The 19,791-nt window shown below is 41.3% G+C and overlaps 1 protein-coding gene across 2 annotated transcripts in view; it reads right to left on the bottom strand.

Moving 5' to 3' along the window:
• LOC112227569 (oxidation resistance protein 1) overlaps positions 1-19,791 on the bottom strand; it is a 194,618-nt gene that overhangs the window by 157,719 nt on the left and 17,108 nt on the right. For both annotated transcript variants that reach the window (XM_042310236.1, XM_042310229.1), the window contains exon 2: positions 8,605-8,692. In XM_042310236.1, coding sequence (XP_042166170.1) covers positions 8,605-8,621 — 17 coding nt within the window. In that variant the 5' untranslated portion in view covers positions 8,622-8,692. The remainder of the gene's footprint in view (positions 1-8,604; positions 8,693-19,791) is intronic.

The raw sequence follows: 19,791 nt of genomic DNA on the forward strand, positions 1-19,791 counted from the left end.
ATGGCACCATGCTTTCTCCTGGCCGCCTGTCAAATTGTATGGGTATATTTGAGGGGGAAAAGGCTAAATGAAACCCAGGGGCCTCTTTGCTATCTTCACAGACATGTAAGCAGATTAACATTCGTTTTAGCTCCAGAGAAAGAAACAGAAGGCAGAGTTTTTATTGAAGAGACTGAACTCCTTACTAGGAGCAGGCCAAAGCCTTAATGTCCATGATCAAGAGTGTAAAGGTATGAAAGAAGAAACAGAAGGCTATATTCGATATATGCTGCTGTCGTGCTTTAGTCCTGCATCAACATTGTCTGATCTTAAAGCCTCCAATCACCAGCCATCCACTGGATGTGGTCCGGTGACAATAGAGGATGTCACCTAACAATGGCCACGTAGGAGTTAGCAAAGCAGCACAAACACACTTCCTCACAGTCAACCCAGGTACATAAGGCACCAGTGGTAGACAACGTGAGACACGGCAAGGGCCAGTCAGTCCTTGTAGACAGTCTACAGTGGTAGATAGACAACATGCTAGACAACAATGTTCCATTAATAGCCTGGCAGATCAATGAAACACTTGAGCCAGTCCACACCTGCTGCTTCTGCTGTCCATCAATAAGCAACAAGACCCACAACACATTACAGTATCTGATAGTACTTTTCCACAGTACTTTCAGAGGAATTGATCGGGGGTTTTAGCCGACAAAAGATACACTGCATATCAGTGATGATGTTGAATGTGAGCGTGACCTAATGCACTTACCTGTAAAGTTTGCTCTAGTTCATACTAATAATGGGGGGAGGGGGGGGATCAACATGGTCAAATGTCGGGATATTAAATTTGACGATGGTTGGCAAATCATTTTGACAATATCACAATATTATTTTAATTTAGACTCCAGTATTTTTCCTTCATAGCTGTTCTCTCTTCTTTTTTAAATAGGGAGCCAATAATATCGTACTGTGAGGTCCCTGGCAATTCCCAGCCCTAATTCATATGGCATATTATTTTACTATTAGTCTATCCTTATATCCTAGTCTTGTGCACAGTGAGACAGTGAGAAGGACAGACTGCAACCGCACATCCTCTTTGCCCTCCTCAGGTTCTGAATTCTAAAATGGAATCTACAGCCCCAGAGATGATGTGTCCCATGACAAACGATACTGTCACCTAATAGGTCCCTTTCCTCTCTCAGAGTCAAACCCTCCCCTCATCACTTTCCCTCAGAGTTAGCGGTCCTCAGGCAGTACTAGTGCTGCTGTCACTCCCCATGTTAGCTAACACTACTGTAGTCACTCCTTATGAGCTGCTATGCTGCTGCTGCTGTTGCCAGGCTCAGGCACCACAAGAAGAGGGTTCAAATTAACGAATACAAACACTCCCCAACATAAATCATCTCTGAATGATGAGGCTGGCTGACCTGCATCTCAATGATTTCATGTCTTTCATGTACAAACTACATGTACTTTGTTGCCCAGATTCCCAAGGTCAGTGAGGACGTCTGGACCAGGCGTCAGAGCAGTCGGAGAAATTGGAGCCACCGCGGTGGCCTCTTCATCCAGCAGGCCTTGGCAGGGTTTAAACATCCCCTCTGGTGATCACAGGGGACTGTTCTCCTGTCCCCCACCTCTGCATAAATAACTCATTAAGTGCAAGGGGTTTGCGTGTGTGTTTGTGAGTGTGTGTATGTGTGTGTTTGCATTCATGTGTGGGTGGGGTGGGGGGATGTCAATGTTGTATCTGTTATTCTGTTTATTATATACCCTTTCTTATGGATTCCTTAACTAGAAGTTTTGATGATGTGACATATCCTAAGTAGATGTTTAAATGATGTGACACATCTTAACTAGAAGTTTTGATGATGTGGCACATCCTAACTAGAAGTTTTGATGATGTGACACATCAAGTAGGCTAATTGTCTTCTTTGGCTGACGTATGTAGTCTGTAATGTCATGGCGAACAAAGTTGTCAAGGTCAAATAGAATATGTTAAATCATGTTGATTATCGAAGAAAGGGAATACAGGAATATGTTACTCTGTGAGTCATTGTTGTGAATGATAGAGACAAAATCAGGTACATCCATTCAGGAAGATGATTTCCTCTATGCTGAATATCCATGAAACATCCCACCTGTGAAGTTGTCATGTATTCATACTCAGTGCCACTCAGCCATATGAAAGCATCAAACATATTTAAACAGACTCCTAGGCTCAGTCTGTGTCTGTGTCCATCCACAGCCGTCCGGGGCGGCAGGGTAGCCTAGTGGTTAGAGCGTTGGACTAGTAACTGGAAGGTTGCAAGTTCAAACCCCCGAGCTGACAAGGTACAAATCTGTTGTTCTGCCCCTGAACAGGCAGTTAACCCACTGTTCCTAGGCCGTCATTGAAAATAAGAATTTGTTCTTAACTGATCTTGCCTAGTTAAATAAAAAACTAATGAGTCCCACTCATATTGTTGTACTAATTTCATTACAGCCCAATTTCATTACAGCCCACACTGGAAGCAATTATAGCTCCAAGCATGACAGCTTGACTCAGCATTACCAAGACCTTTCAACAAACAGACAGCAACAGATCATTACCAAGACCTTTCAACAAACAGACAGTAACAGATCATTACCAAGATCTCTCAACGAACAGACAGCAACAGATCATTACCAAGACCTCTCAACAAACAGACAGCAACAGATCATTACCAAGACCTCTCAACAGACAGACAGCAACAGATCATTACCAAGATCTCTCAACGAACAGACAGCAACAGATCATTACCAAGACCTCTCAACAAACAGACAGCAACAGATCATTACCAAGACCTCTCAACAAACAGACAGCAACAGATCATTACCAAGACCTCTCAACAAACAGACAGCAACAGATCATTACCAAGACCTCTCAACAAACAGACAGCAACAGATCATTACCAAGACCTCTCAACAGACAGACAGCAACAGATCATTACCAAGACCTCTCAACAAACAGACAGCAACAGATCATTACCAAGACCTCTCAACAGACAGACAGCAACAGAGCCATAAACCAACAGGACATACAGGGCAGACAGCTTCCTCCTGTTCCTGCTCCTGTGTACTAAATTGCACCCTATTCCCCATATAGTGCACTACTTTCGACCAATTATCTTAAAATAGTGTGCCATTTGGGATGAAACCCATGACAGTAAACAGCTGTGAGGTAACAATCAGAGGCGACGAATGACCCAAAACTGGAATTAGACCACCTCTTCCAGCTCCAGGATGGATATAATGAGGATTTGGGAAGATTTGAGATCGGAGCTGAGATATGTCTGGACGCTTTCACCTGGATCAACGCAGCTAGCTAGCTGCTATCCGAGTGACTACTCCTGGCTAACGTTGGTCTCGAAGCAAGCACCAATTAGCCTGGAGCTAGCCCATGCTAGGCCCTTTCTCCCGGCTAGCTAAAGAGGCCCATCAGCCACTCCTGGGCTACAATACCCGGACCCCTTCTACTGCCAGTACTGGCCTACGACGTAATCTGCTCGAGGGGTCAACTGGCCTCTACATCGCGACATCCCCTGAAAGCCGATATGCTAGCCGCGGCCCGCTAGCTGTCTAGAGCTTATTGGACTGTTAGCTGTATAGATCCATCGGCCAATTTCTTGGGCCACTATACCTATTTTGCCAATTGGACTTGGACTCTTCTGATACTCGGAACCCTACTAATCCATCACGACTGGTCTATCGACGTCACCGCATGCGGAGGCTAAAACAGACTTTCCTCCGTCAAGACATCCCTCTAAGGCCTTTCTGCTAGCTTGCTAGTCCTGGCCTGCTAGCTGTCTGAATCGCTGTGTCTCCAGCCAGCCCAACCACTCACTGGACCCCTATGACCACTCGGCTATGCATGCCTCTCCCTAATATCAATATGCCTTGTCCATTACTGTCCCGGTTAGTGATTATTGTCTTATTTCACTGTAGAGCCTCTAGCCCTGCTCAATGTGCCTTAACCTACCACTTAGTTCCACCTCCCACATATGCAGTGACCTGGTTTAAACGTCTCTAGAGACAATATCTCTCTCATCATTACTCAATGCCTAGGTTTACCTCCAATGTACTCACATCCTACCATACCTTTGGCTGTACATTATGCCTTGAATCTATTCTATCGCGCCCAGAAACCTGCTTCTTTTACTCTCTGCTCCGAACGCACTAGACGACCAGTCCTGATAGCCTTTAGCCATACCCTTATCCTACTCCTCCTCTGTTCCTCTGGTGATGTAGAGGTTAATCCAGGCCCTGCAGTGCCTAGCTCCACTCCTACTCCCCAGGTGCTCTCATTTGTTGAATTCTGTAACCGTAAAAGCCATGCATGTTAACATTAGAAGCCTCCTCCCTAAGTTTGTTTTATTCACTGCTTTAGCACACTCTGCCAACCCAGTTGTCCTAGCCGTGTCTGAATCCTGGCTTAGGAAGACCACCAAAACCCCTGAAATTTCCAGCCCTAACTATAACATCTTCCAACAAGATAGAACTGCCTAAGGGGGCGGTGTTGCAATCTACTGCAGAGATAGCCCGCAGAGTTCTGTCTTACTATCCAGGTCTGTACCCAAACAATTTGAGCTTCTACTTTTAAAAATCCACCTTTCCAGAAACAAGTCTCTCACCGTTGCCGCTTGCTATAGACCCCATCTGCCCGCAGCTGTGCCCTGGACACCATATGTTAATTGATTGCCTCCCATCTATCTTCAGAGCTCGTGCTGCTAGGTGACCTAAACTGTGACATGCTTAACACCCTGGCCATCCTATAATCTAAGGTTGATGCCCTCAATCTTACACAAATTATCAATGAACCCACCAGGTACAACCCCAAATCGATAAACACGGGCACCCTCATAGATATCATCCTAACCAACTTGCCCTCCAAATACTCCTCTGCTTTTTTCAACCAAGATCTCAGCGATCATTGCCTGCATCCGTAATGGGTCTGCGGTCAAAAGACCACTCCTCATCACTGTCAAACGCTCCCTAAAACACTTCAGCGAGCAGACCTTTCTAATCGACCTGGCCCGGGTATCCTGGAAGGATATTGACCTCATCCCGTCAGTAGAGGATGCCTGGTTATTCTTTAAAAGTGCCTTTACTCACCATCTTAAATAAACATGCCCCATTCAAAAAATGTAGAACCAGGAACAGATATACAGTGGGGCAAAAAAGTATTTAGTCAGCCACCAATTGTGCAAGTTCTCCCACTTAAAAAGATGAGAGAGGCCTGTAATTTTCATCATAGGTATACTTCAACTATGACAGACAAAATGAGGAAAAAAAATCCAGAAAATCACATTGTAGGATATTTAATGAATTTATTTGCAAATTATGGTGGAAAATAAGTATTTGGTCAATAACAAAAGTTTATCTCAATACTTTGTTATACAGTGCCTTGCGAAAGTATTCGGCCCCCTTGAACTTTGCGACCTTTTGCCACATTTCAGGCTTCAAACATAAAGATATAAAACTGTATTTTTTTGTGAAGAATCAACAACAAGTGGGACACAATCATGAAGTGGAACGACATTTATTGGATATTTCAAACTTTTTTAACAAATCAAAAACTGAAAAATTGGGCGTGCAAAATTATTCAGCCCCCTTAAGTTAATACTTTGTAGCGCCACCTTTTGCTGCGATTACAGCTGTAAGTCGCTTGGGGTATGTCTCTATCAGTTTTGCACATCGAGAGACTGACATTTTTTCCCATTCCTCCTTGCAAAACAGCTCGAGCTCAGTGAGGTTGGATGGAGAGCATTTGTGAACAGCAGTTTTCAGTTCTTTCCACAGTTTCTCGATTGGTTTCAGGTCTGGACTTTGACTTGGCCATTCTAACACCTGGATATGTTTATTTTTGAACCATTCCATTGTAGATTTTGCTTTATGTTTTGGATCATTGTCTTGTTGGAAGACCTCACCGTTTCATTCATCTCAGGCTATTTTGGCATGTAAACACTGGCAAGCCTCATTAGAGGAGCATATACCCAGACAGAATACAGATACAAATGACATCAACCTCAGAGAATTATAGGAACCTCTCTTTGTTCCCCCCCGTTCCAGATTTATAGCTATAGCTTCATTAGCGGAGGACTTTCGGGGGAAGTTTTAATGAGTTGGATACAAAACTGTAATTCAGCTCTCCGCTCCATAAATGTTCCCTTGGATGAAAGACTAAATTTAACGGGGCTCAAGTTACCTTTTAATGAGTATGTATAAACACGACCGATTAAGCTGTGACTGGATTCTGAGGCTCTAGGCCCATCTATAACAGTAAAACAGTCTATCTGGTATCAGAGGGAAGTTATAGTAAATGTAATGAAAGACAGACAGGGCTAATGTGTTTTCCCTAGGTAAGGGAAGGTTCTAGATTTATCATCCTCTCCTCTGTCCCAGACTTCATTCCAATAAAATACAAGGTAGCCTAAAGTACTCTGTCAGACGTGAGACTGATTAAAGTTTAATGAAATACTTTTAATTAAAGTCTCTGTGTGCATGCAGATGGAAGCTTCAGTGACTGTGTTTGTGTGTGTGTGCGCAGGGGGGGGGGTTGCAGCTCAGACTTTTAGACAGATAACCAGATTTCCACAGTCGTATTTTGGCTCATTCAGCAGTTTAACAGAAGAAGTACGCTTTGTGTCATATTCAGCAACATGGGATTGAGTTTGAGAATCTGAATTTTCAAGATGGGCTGCTATAAAATATTCACTTTCAGCATATCCATGTCATCTGTTCAGTTGATCCAGTCCCCTTGAAGACAGTGAGGTATCTTAGTTTTACCATACGTTACACAACCTGCTCATAATTATATGCATTTCATATGCATGACTAGATTCACGACAAACCTCTACCCCCTCCCCTGTGTGTTGACACCATGTATGTCATGCTGTCTATAAATCCTAATAAACAGTATTGCGTCTTAATTTTAGCACAGCGCTTGTCTCAGGGCGGGACAAAGAGGAACAACACCCATTCATACGCCACTCAGCCAAAACACAACCACCACAAGTGCAACAGGAACAACAACAATACAATTCCAACGTTTTAATGATTGTTGGTATGAAATAGGTTCAAGGTGCTTAAAAATCTTGACTTGATTTACGTTGATAAAACATTGTAATGTCACAAATACAGTAAGGTTCCACCCGAGGCTGACTCATACTCACACACATTCTGCCTTACGTTACAACAGGAAGCAGAAAAGGTCCATTTCATACATTATGTAATTCAGGAAAAATCTATTTGATGACCAACATTGATTTGTTATTTGATGACCAACACAGGGCTGTTTGTTTTACATGTGACAGAGGCTGTTGGACATTAATGAAGTGGGCTTGTCAGTAAGCAGGGGAATGTGTTAGGCCTTGATGGGACCATTACTTCCATCAGCTGGTATACATATGAAGAGTACAGTATGCCCAGGCTTGATTGTAGAGAGGGGGAGAGAGAGTGTGGCTTCTGAAAATCGTGTGCTGTGTCATTAGCATGATATGATGGGGTTCTGAGGAGCAATGGGCAAGGGGACGATTCAATCATGTAGGACTCATCATCAAGGGATTCATCCACCTTGTGAATCAACTCACCTTCACTTGATTATATTATATTACATTATCTTATCTTATGTTCATATACTGTATTATCATCAGGTCGCAATGCCGTTTTTATTTTTTTTAAACGTCATAGGAAATCTTCTAACCTTCTATAAGGATAATTACGGTAATTGTCAGGATGGTCCCAGAGGAAAATGGGTATCATTTCACCCCACCAGACCAAAACGGTTGGGAGATTAACGTTTCAGTTCATTTCAGTTAATAAGGTAATTATCTTAAAAGCCCTCTATTAGCAAGTTGACGTTCTAAAAGCATTCAACACAGTACAAAATAGTTTTCCCACCATGCATTTGACATGATGTGGGGATAATCTAGACAAAGCTCTTAGAAACCGTTTGAGGCAGAGAACTCCCATTGGTTTTCTTTGAACACTGATGTTAGACAAGGTGCCTTTGACCATTATTTAATATATTTTTGTGAACTAGCTGTAACTTCCTGCTAGAACATGCACTGTTATGTGATTATTCAAGCTAGGCAGTTTGTTTGATTTTATTCTGGGATGAGAGTGTTTTTGTACTTCTGAAAATATGAGGGAGGAGTTCCAGTGGTGAATATTCATTATATTTCAGGACGTTTCAGGACGCAATACTAATGCCTGGCTTCATTTCATTACAGATGATGTCTGATTGTGTGTGTGTATGTGTGTGCGTGTGTCTCCATGTCTTATGGAAACAATGACATTATATTTCAAGAAGAATAACTAAAATAGAAACAAATATAACTATTAATAAATTAGGCACCTTTAAACTGGCATTATTTGTGATAGAAAAGAGGCTAAATAAAGTTTGTTTTGACGTTAACTCAAAAGTCCCCTCTCTCCTTAAAGTCAAATTCAGCTCCAAAACATGAGCAAAAATATAAAAACAGCTGACATGAAATGTCAGTTTGTATCAGACAAAGCCATTTTAAAATGCCCTGAGATTTGTGACAGCCCCCCTCCCACAATAGCACAAAAATAGATACAAATCTGTGACGCCATTCTAACCTTTTGGTGCTGAACATCTTGGCGATGTCTTGTTGCTGCTGTTCAGAGGGTTGTTCTAGGTGAGAGGTTGAGCCTTCAGACTGTAGACCTGAGAGGGGGAGAGAGGAGGGGAAAGAGACAGACAGACAGACAGACAGACAGACAGACAGACAGACAGACAGACAGACAGACAGACAGACAGACAGACAGACAGACAGACAGACAGACAGACAGACAGACAGACAGACAGACAGAGAGAGAACACAAACACACAGTGAGATTTTCAGCATGCCTGTGTGTCACCCAGGAGCTGTCAAGGTAGCATGACTGAACACTCCCCCCAAACAACCCCAATTACCTGCCCTCGAACTGACAGTGGAGGACTGACTAGGCAGCTAGAGGAGGGGCACAGTCCACAAAACACAGCTATGGTTTATAAAACAACATTGTTGTGCAGGAGGTGCAGTATATCATGCCAACTTCAACAGGTCACTCTGCATTTACTATGCCTCGTCTGAACGGGTAAACGAATGAGTAATACAAAGTGGTGCACACAGATATCCATACATATTCTGCTGCTCCTGTGTGTTCCTCCCATCCAGTATAATGTCTGGGACTTTAGCCTCCTGCCCTGTCATGCTCTGTAAAGGTTACCACAGTGGAGGAGACGATTTAATAATTAATGCAGACAGATCCATGTGGGGCTCACTTCTCAACCTCTCCTCTGTAATAAGAAGAGCGGGGGAGGAGGAGAGAAGAAGGGAGGGGACTGAGGCTGCCTGACTGATTGACTGACAGGGCCACTCAGCTCAGTTTAGCTCTAGGGTAGCAGCTTGATTTGGAATTCAGCCCAAGTGAAACTGCCACTCTCCAGCACCAAAGGATGATGTGAAACCAGTGTGGTTAGAGTATCTTTACATTTATAGTCGGATGCAGAAAGAATGAACCCCTCACACACAATCATTCATACTCTACTCATTGATGTACTGTAATATATGCATTATGACTAAGAGCTCATGTAAATCGTTAAGAACCGAAAGCAGGGTTTCCCAAACTGGGTCCAGGGGCCCCCCTAGGTCCATGTTTAGTTTTTTTGCCCGAGCTCTACACAGCTGATTCAAATAACTAACTTATCATCAAGCTTTGATTATTTGAATCAGCTGTGTAGTGCTGGGGCAGGACAGTTTGGGAACCCTGGTTTAGAGGACTTTTACATAGGAGACTTGGTAGAAATTCAGCTCAGAGGATTAAGGATTATTCAGCTATTTCTGGGACATTGTTAAAAGCCCCTGGCATTATCTCTGACAGCAGAGAGACCAAACAACTAGGTTAAGGGTCACGTCCATCAGAGGTATATTATTGGCTATTATTAGGTTACGACATGGTCACCCCATGTTGTTGATGATCATGAGGACATTATTGTATTTGTTAGGAAAGTATTGTTGTGTCATACAGCATCCAACACTGGATCAGGAAGACCTGTTTGGTCGAAACACAAACATCTCTTCTTGGGGAAATTCGAATTGGATTTTATTTATGAAAATAATGATCCAAAGATCATGTTAAATATTGGACCCACTATATAGACTATTGCTTTATGATCTGGACGGGTTACGAAATTAAATTAAACAAATGTCTTAACTACATTAACTCTAGAATACAATCAATTTCCTTCACTATGGAAAAGAACATTAACTCTATACATTTCTTAGATATACTATACTTGTTACAAAGAAGGGAAATCTCTAAGTACTACAGTTTACAGAAAACCTACAGATAAAACTACTATACTGACAGCGGATAGTTATCACCATTTCCCCCTAAAATGAGGTTTACCAGTAAGCCCACTTCATAGCCAGCATCGCATCTGTGACACAGAGGAAGAATATGACAGACAATCAAATTCTCTCCTTGAGCATTTCCGCTTGAGAGGAAACCCCGAAACATGGCTTGATAAAGCTCTAAAACAAGTTAAATGTCATGTTGATATGAATGATTCGGGAGACAGGCGTAGGAATGCGTAATAGGGTTTTTTGTGCAGCGCAACAACACTGGCCTCGAGGACGATCACAGGAACACAGTGCGGGTCGATCAGGACCCAATGCAGCTGCCGAAGTTGTGGCGGCGCCGGACGGACCAGTCGCAGCGTCGTCAGACGGGCCATTCCATTAAGGGTTGATTATTCTGTCACACTGGTATGAATGATTCGTGAGACAGGCGCAGGAATGTGTAATAGTTTTTTTTATTTCACCCAAATTACAACGTGCCATGTAAAGGCACGGGGACGAAGACCAAACAAACACGTATAAAACACAGGGTGGAAACCCAAACAAAAGAGAGAGGAGTACCTCAAATTAATAACACAAGCGCACAATGATTATCACACGGGACAAGACCCGTAATCACCTGCGCAATCCACCATTTTTTATTTTACCTTTATTTAACTAGGCAAGTCAGTTAAGAACAAATTCTTATTTTCAATGACGGCCTAGGAACAGTGGGTTAACTGCCTGTTCAGGGGCAGAATGACAGACTTGCCAGCTCGGGAATTTTGAACTTGCAACCTTCCGGTTGCTAGTCCACCACTCTAACCACTAGACTACCCTGCCGCCCCACAATGGCACGAAAGCCAAAACACAGGTACTCACATAGCACAGGTACTCACATGATCAACGGACATAGTAACAATAATCGACCACCCAATGGAAACCAAAGGGCACATATATACAAATACAATCAGTGGGAATAAGGGCCAGGTGTGTGTAATGAAAGTTCTAGAGGGATCCGTGACATTAACAGCTTGAAAAAAAGCCAGTTACTTAATCAATCGCAGCAAAAACAGATGGAACAGTTTCTGTAAACTATACTGAACAAAATTATAAACGCAACATGTAAAGTGTTGGTCCCATGTTTCATGAGCTGAAATAAAAGATCCCAGAAATGTTTCATACACACAAAAAGCTTATTTCTCTTGAATTTTGTGAACAAATTTGTTTACATCCCTGTTAGTGAGCATTTCTCCTTTGCCAAGATAAGCCATCCACCTGACAGGTGTTGCATATCAAGAAGCTGATTAAACAGCATGATTATTACACAACAGAATGCCACAGATGTCTTAAGTTTCGAGGGAGCGTGCTATTGGCATGCTGACTGCAGGAATGTCCACCAGAGCTGTTGCCAGAGAATTTAATGTTAATTTCCCTACCATAAGCTGCATCCAACATCGTTTCAGAGAATTTGGCAGTACGTCCAACTTGCCTCACAACCGCAGATGGCGTCATGTCAGCGAGCAGTTTGCTGATGTCAACGTTGTGAACAGAGTGCCCCATGGTGGCGGTGGGGTTATGGTATGGGCAGGCATAAGCTATGGACAGCGAACATAATTGCATTTTATCGATGGCTATTTGAATGCACAGAGATACTGTGACGAGATCCTGAGGCCCATTGTGAGGCCCATTTCTTTTAAGGTACCTGTATCTGTGACCAACAGACGCATATCTGTATTCCCAGTCAAGTGAAAACCATAGATTAGGGCCGAATGAATGTATTTAAAATGATTGATTTCCTCATATGAACTGTAACTCAGTAAAATCTTTGAAATTGTTGCATGTTGCATTTATATTTTTGTTCAGTATATATACTTACTTTCAATGATAGCCATAATGGCATCAAGTCTACTGTCAATAAACACGGGCATGTACAGTGCATTTGGAAAGTACTCAGACCCCTTGACTTTTTCCACATTTTATTACATTACAGCCTTATTCAAAAAATATCACATTCACATAAGTATTCAAACCCTTTTACTCAGTACTTTGTTGAAGCACCTTTGGCAGCGATTACAGCCGTAAGTCTTCTTGGGTATGACGCTACAAGCTTGGCACACCTGTATTTGGGGAGTTTCTCCCAATCTTCTCTGCAGTTCCTTTCAAGCTCTGTCAGGTTGGATGGGGGGCGTCCCTTCACAGCTATTTTCAGGTCTCTCCAGAGATGTTCGATCGGGTTCAAGTCCAGGCTCTGTTTGAGCCACTCAAGGAAATTCAGATACATGCCCAGAAGCGACTCCTGAGTTGTCTTGGTTGTGTACTGAGGGTCGTTGTCCTGTTGGAAGGTGAACCTTCGCCCCAGTCTGAGGTGGTTGTGTACTGAGGGTCGTTGTCCTGTTGGAAGGTGAACCTTCGCCCCAGTCTGAGGTGGTTGTGTACTGAGGGTCGTTGTCCTGTTGGAAGGTGAACCTTCGCCCCAGTCTGAGGTCCTGAGCAGGTTTTCATCAAGTATCTCTCTGTACTTTGCTCCGTTCATCTTTCCCTCCATCCCGACTGGTCTCCCAGTTCCTGCCACTGAAAAAAATCCCAACATCCCAAGCCAACTGACATTTACTCCTGAGGTGCTGACCTGTTGCACCCTCTACAACCACTATGATTATTATTATTTGACCCTGCTGGTCATCTATGAACATTTGAACATATTGGCCATGTACTGTTATAATCTCCACCCGGCACAGCCAGAAGAGGACTGGCCGGGCGGCCAGCTCTAGGAAGAGTCTTAGTGATTTAAGAATGATTGAAGCCACTGTGTTCTTGGGGACCTTCAATGCAGCAGAATTTTTTTGTACCCTTACCCAGATCTGTGCCTTGACACAATCCTGTCTCAGGACAATTCCTTCAACCTCATGGCTTGGTTTTTTTCTCTGACATGCACTGTCAACTGTGGGACCTTATATAGACAGGTGTGTGCCTTTCCCAATCATGTTTAGTCAATGGAATTTACTACAGGTGGACTCCAATCAAGTTGTAGAAACATCGCAAAGGTGATCAATAGGATGCACTTGAGCTCAATTTCGAGTCTCATAGCAAGTGGTCTGAATACTTATGTAAATAAGGTATTCCTGTTCGTTTTTTTTTACTGTTTTCGCCTTGTCATTATGGGGTATTGTGTGTATATTGATGAGGGGGAAAAGAATATGAATCCATTTTTGAATAAGGTTGTAGCGTAACAAAATGTGTAAAAATTCAAGGGGGTCTGAATACTTTCTGAATGCACTGTATTATCACCAGAGTCCTCTTTAAATTCTGCCTTCCAGAAAACACCTTTATTCACCTATAAAACGAACAAGAAATCTATCAAACATATTAGTTAAATCCGATGTGGTCAGAGAGAGAAAAGAGGCCTTCATAAAAGGACGTTTCCCTGTAGATTATGTACCTCTTGTAGCACCATAAGGAACTGTTCTGACTTAGTATGAACTTAGTCTAAGACCCATGATATATAGCCATGTAGTTCTTGCACAACTAAAGGAGTTGTTTATATGGTTATTTATAAGGTTATATTGGAAAAACATCCCGGGCCTTGAAAGTACGCCTTGGAGAACATAAATCCACTATCTTTATAGAACAAAATCATTCTATTAATTAATTGCGTTGAGTCGAGATCGAAAAAGTTCCTCCACCACACAGAGGTGATTAGGTCAACAAATTACTCCAAAGAGAAGCCATGTGGATGTATAAATTACATTCTGTATCTCCATACGGTTTAAACTAAGAATTAGATTTCACCTCCTTTCTATAGGGCAAATGTAGACTGTTATACAAGAACACTCTCCATATCAGATTTAGCATATTGTTCATGTTTTGGCCCCACATTTTTTATGAGCGGCTGTGCCTGATGTCCTTTGTGGTGGTCTATCTCATGAATTGATATAATGTATTCAAGTGAGCAGACGCCTAAGGTAATTGATTCATGAATTGCCCTTCGTGCCCACTCCCATACCCTATAATTCTCTATTTCTTTGTGACTAACTTGTATACAGGTAGACCAGAAAAGCCACATCACTGATTGGCAGATGAGTGTCAACCCTGATTTGAAGCACCTGCTGCTCATCGGTTGTTCTTTACAGATGCTGTTATGAATGAAAGTAAAATTGTACCTTCACACTGAAGAAGGATGCAAAGCGAAACATCTGTGTACGCTATCCCCGATGCAGTGAAAATAATACAACAAATTGAATAATGAAGTCATCTTTATGTGACATCTTTTTGAGTGCTGACCCATCACAACTTTCTGTTTGTCGAAACACGTTGCCTGCTATAATATAATGTTATCTGCTCCTACTAAATGTTTTATATTTTTATGAACAGTTTATGAGAATAATACCTGCTGTTTTGTTGTCTTTTCTGTATCTAACAGCCATCTTAAATACACATAGACTGCTGTCACTAGTTACATCAATTTCTTTATAATATATATTTTTAATTGAATATCCGAAACATACAATATACATGCAGTGAAGCCGCTCAGCAACTACATCATACCAGTCATCCATTCAGAGCGACACACAGAAGCATCCAGGGTCAATGCCCTGCTCAAGGGCACGTTGACAGATCTCCCACCAGGCCAAAAAACGTGAACCCGAACCCTCCAAGATCCCCAACAGCTGCCCCTCAACCATTCGAGACCCCTCTCACAGTCCAGCCCAAGAAATAAATAAAAAATACAATTAATTCCATTCCCCACCCACAAGAACCCTCAATACACCAAGTAGTCGAGATGACTAGCTTGATTAAGCTTCCTCCATGTATATCTCACAAGGTCAGGGTTTTTTAGTCTTCAAATATCCACTATTTCTAATGTGTCCATAATATTAGTGATTTCCTTAAGGGCACGGTGATGATAGTTTGTAGAGTGATGACCTTGACGGTCCATTGAGGTACTTAACACTGTGTTATAGTCTCATTCCATAATGATTAGATAATATGTTGCCTGTAAGTTCAATAAATTGGTATAAATGGTTTCGAAGAAGTGTGGATCATCCTGATTTGGACCATATAGATTAATGAGCCAAATCTCTTTGTCGTCCACTTTCATTTTCAAAAGGATCCACCTTCCTTGCAAATCATTCCTGACTATTTGCACATTCAGAACGATATTTTTGATAATTAATATCATCACACCTTTTGAGTTCCTTTGTCCATGACAGAAAATGATTTCACCCCTCCATTCCTTTTTCAACTCAACATCATCTAAGGATGTAGAGTGAGTTTCCTGTAAACAGTATATGTTATATTCCTTTTCTTTTAGCCATGTAAAGACTGATCTTTTTTTAATAATCTGCTAAACCGTTACAATTATGACTGGCTATACTTATTTCACTCCTTACCGTAACTAGATGCTCTTCTCAGTCTAAACTGACCATAATTAGTGCTTGTAAAGTTACTGCCATCAGAGGTAAATTAGAGCTTTCAAATGTCTGATATTTAGAATTCAAGAAATAGGTTCTAGCAATATTTGTTTTATTCTCTTGCCTGTTTGCCTGGGAGCCAATGCCACAGATGTTAGAACATTGAGACAAGATATTATGTGTGTAGTAAATCTGAGTAGGTTGATGTGTATGATATTGGATGTGATTTAGCAAGAGTGTGTATGATGTCTGTATTAGTTACATCTTATCTCAGCACAGAACATGACTGTGATTGAGGTTGACATTTTGCATGTTCACATCGACAAGTATTCTATTTTTATAGGAGTACATATGAGTCATGTGAATAAGAATATACAGTACCTTCAGAAAGTATTCACACTTGGTTGTGTTACAGCCTGAATTGTGTGTCACTGATCTACACACAATTCCCCATAATGTCAAAGTGGAATTTTGTTTGGAGACATCTTTTGAAATGTATGGACTTTAAAAAAAAACTGAAATGTATTCAACCCCTTTGTTATGGCAAGCCTAAATAAGTTTCAATAGTAGAAATGTGCATAACTAATCACATAATAAGTTGCATGAACTCATTCAGTGTTCAATAATAGTTGTGAACATGATTTTTGAATGACTACCCCATCTCTGTACCACACATATAGATAATTGTAAGGTCCTTCGATCGAGTGTTGAGTTTCAAGCACAGATTCAACCACATAAACCAGGGAGGTTTTTTCAATGCCTCGCAAAGAAGGGCACAAATTGGTAGATGTGGATTTTAAAAAACTGACGCTGAATATCCCTTTGGGCATGGTGAAGTTATTAATTAGGCTTTGGATGGTGTATCAATACACCCAGATCCACAAAGATACAGGCGTCCTTCCTAACTCAGTTGCCAGAGAGGAAGGAAACTGCTCAGGGATTTCACCAAGAGGCCAATGGTGATTTTAAAACAGTTACAGAGTTTGATGGTTGTGATAGGAGAAAACTGAGGATGGATCAACAACATTTGAGTTACTCTACAATACTAACCTAATTGACAGAGTGAAAAGAAGGAATTCTGTACAGAAAAAAATATTCCAAAACATGCATCCTGTTTGCAACAAGGCATTAAGTAAGACTGTAAAAAATGTGGCAAAGAACATTTTGTCCTAAATACAAAGCATAATGTTTAGGGCAAACCCAACACAACACATCACTCAGTATCACTCTTTATATTTTCAAGCATGGTGGTGGCTGCATCATGTTACTGGTATGCTTGTCATCGAAAGGACTAGGGAGTTATTTAGGATAAAATAAATGGAATACAAATATAAGCACAGGCAATATCCTAGAGGAAAACCTGGTTCAGTATGCTTTCTAACAGTCACTGGGAGATTAATTCACCTTTCAGCAGGACAATAACCTAAAACACAAGGTGAAATATACACTGGATTTGCTTACCAAGACAACATTGAATGTTCCTGAGTGTTCTAGTTACAGTTTTGACTTAAGGTAATCTATGGTAATCAAGACTTGAAATGGCTATCTAGCACTGATCAACGAACAACTTGACAGAGCTTGAAGAATTCTTCAAAGAAAAATGGGCAAATATTGTACAATCCAAGTGTGCAAAGCTCTTAGAGACACCCGGAAAGACTCGCAGCTGTAATTTCCGCCAAAGATGCTCACAAAAAGTATTAACTCAGGGGTGTGAATACCTATGTAAATAAGATATTTCTGTATTTCATTTTTAATAAATGTCTTCACTTTGTCATTATGGGGTATTGTATGTAGATGGGGGAAAAATCGACTTAATCCATTTTGAATGAAGGCTTTAACACAACAAAATGTGGAATAATTCAAGGGGTATGTTTGCTTTCTGAAGACACTGCATAAGAAGAAGATATATAAATGCTGCAGAGAGAAATGTTGTTATTTTACAACGTTTCATCTCACATTCAGCACGTGCTGTAACCTGTGAGAGAATACAGAACAACGGTACATAAAGAGAAAAGTGGGGCAATTTCAAAGAGTTGCACAATTTACTTTGACTCATTGATCACAGTGTTGTAGTGCTTTAAAATGATTTACCCAGAAAATGTTTTACGGATGAACCGGAGTCATATCTCTGAAAAATGTAAACAACGCTCCAGACTATCTTTCTGAAGGGCCAGGGGAAACCAAATCCTCCAACAAACTTAAAAAATGGTTTTAAGACTATTTGTGATTGAACACACGCACGCAAGTACAAAGGCAGACAGACAGATAGGCAGACAGGCAGATACGCACAAAAACACAAACACATTTGTTGATCAGTTTTACAGCAGTTTCCACCTTTTTCCTATCGTAATAAAAGGTGAACGGTTGGGACTTAAACCAGAGAAACAGAGTGGAAGGAGGTACAGTAACTAGGGACCTTGTCTGAGTTAAAGGGTTTTCTTTCCCACATTCATTCATTAAGCCAGCCTTGTGTTTTAGTGAAACTATCTCAGAGCGGACCGAGTGTCCTGACAAACACAAACAGCAGACAGTCAGATAATGCATTGAAGAGAATCCTTTAGCAGCAAGACCTGCTAATACTATTTGAAATAATTTCAAATACTTCACCTGTGCTCGATTAATCTTGCCTGTTGCAATGGAACCAAAATAAGTGCAAACCCCACCCACCTGACACTCTAGGCAGGCTAAAGCAAATACTCTATTTCAAATACTATTTGAACCCAGGTATGCTTAGCAGTGTGGGTAAACTGCACACAGGTAGACAGACAGGACAGCAGGTATTACTGCTAGTCGATAATACTGCTGGTCAGCACTTCTGTTGAAAGCTGCCTGGTGGACTGACGGAGGACACCCAACAGCCCAGTGGTTATTATGAGCCGGTTATAAGGTCTGTTATACTAAAGCCTGACAGAGCAGTCAACACACTGGCTGATACTGTAATGACAGAGGCTTGGATACAGAGAGATCCTACCGTAAGCATTGTCACAACTGTAAGCTACAAACTCACAAGAATACAGTACCAACGAAGGGGACAAAACCATGTAAATATTTGTCACCCACACAGTGCTGTATGTGCATTGATATCTCGTTTCATTGCTATATCAATACCTTAGATTCAAACTGAAAAGTTCAGGATGAATTAATCCACTTAAAAAACTGCTTACATAGCCTATATTAAAATGTCCTAAAAGATCTAAATATGAGTTAGACCCATGTGCAGCAGTTTCCCAGTCCTGTGTTCTCGCTCTCTCTCTCTCAATTCAATTCAAGGGGCTTTATTGGCATGGGAAACATATGCTTACATTGCCAAAGCAAGTGAAATTAATAAACAAAAGTGAAATAAACAATAAAAAGTGAACAGTAAATATTACACAAGTTCCAAAAGAATAGAGACATTTCAAATGTCATTATGTCAATATACAGTGTTGTAATGATGTGCAAATAGTTAAAGTACAAAAGGGAAAATAAATAAATATGAGTTGTATTTCAAATGGTGTTCTTCACTGGTTGCCCTTTTCTTCTGGCAACAGGTCACACATCTTGGTGCTGTGGATGCACACTGTAGTATTTCACCCAATAGATATGGGAGTTTATCAAAAATTGTTTTCGAATTCTTTGTTGGTCTGTGTAATCTGAGTCTGCCTACGGTGACCTTTCTCAATAGCAAGGCTATGCTCACTGAGTCTGTACATAGTCAAAGATTTCCTTCATTTTGGGTCAGTCACAGTGGTCAGGTATTCTGCCACGGTGTACTCTCTGTTCAGGGCCAAATAGCATTCTAGTTCGCTGTTTTTTTGTTAATTATTTCCAATGTGTCAAGTAATTATCTTTTTAGCTTTTTAGCTTTTTTCTCGTGATTTGGGACCAGCTTGCTTAGGGGACTCTTCTCCAGGGTCATCTCTCTGTAGGTGATGACTTTGTTATGGAAGGTTTGGGAATCGCTCAATTTCAGGTGGTTGTAGAATTTAACAGCTCTTTTTTGGATTTTGATCATTAGCGGGTATTGGCTCTGCTCTGCATGCATTATTTGG

Source organism: Oncorhynchus tshawytscha, linkage group LG03 (genome assembly GCF_018296145.1).
Source record: "Oncorhynchus tshawytscha isolate Ot180627B linkage group LG03, Otsh_v2.0, whole genome shotgun sequence".
Classification (NCBI taxonomy): Eukaryota; Metazoa; Chordata; class Actinopteri; order Salmoniformes; family Salmonidae; genus Oncorhynchus; species Oncorhynchus tshawytscha.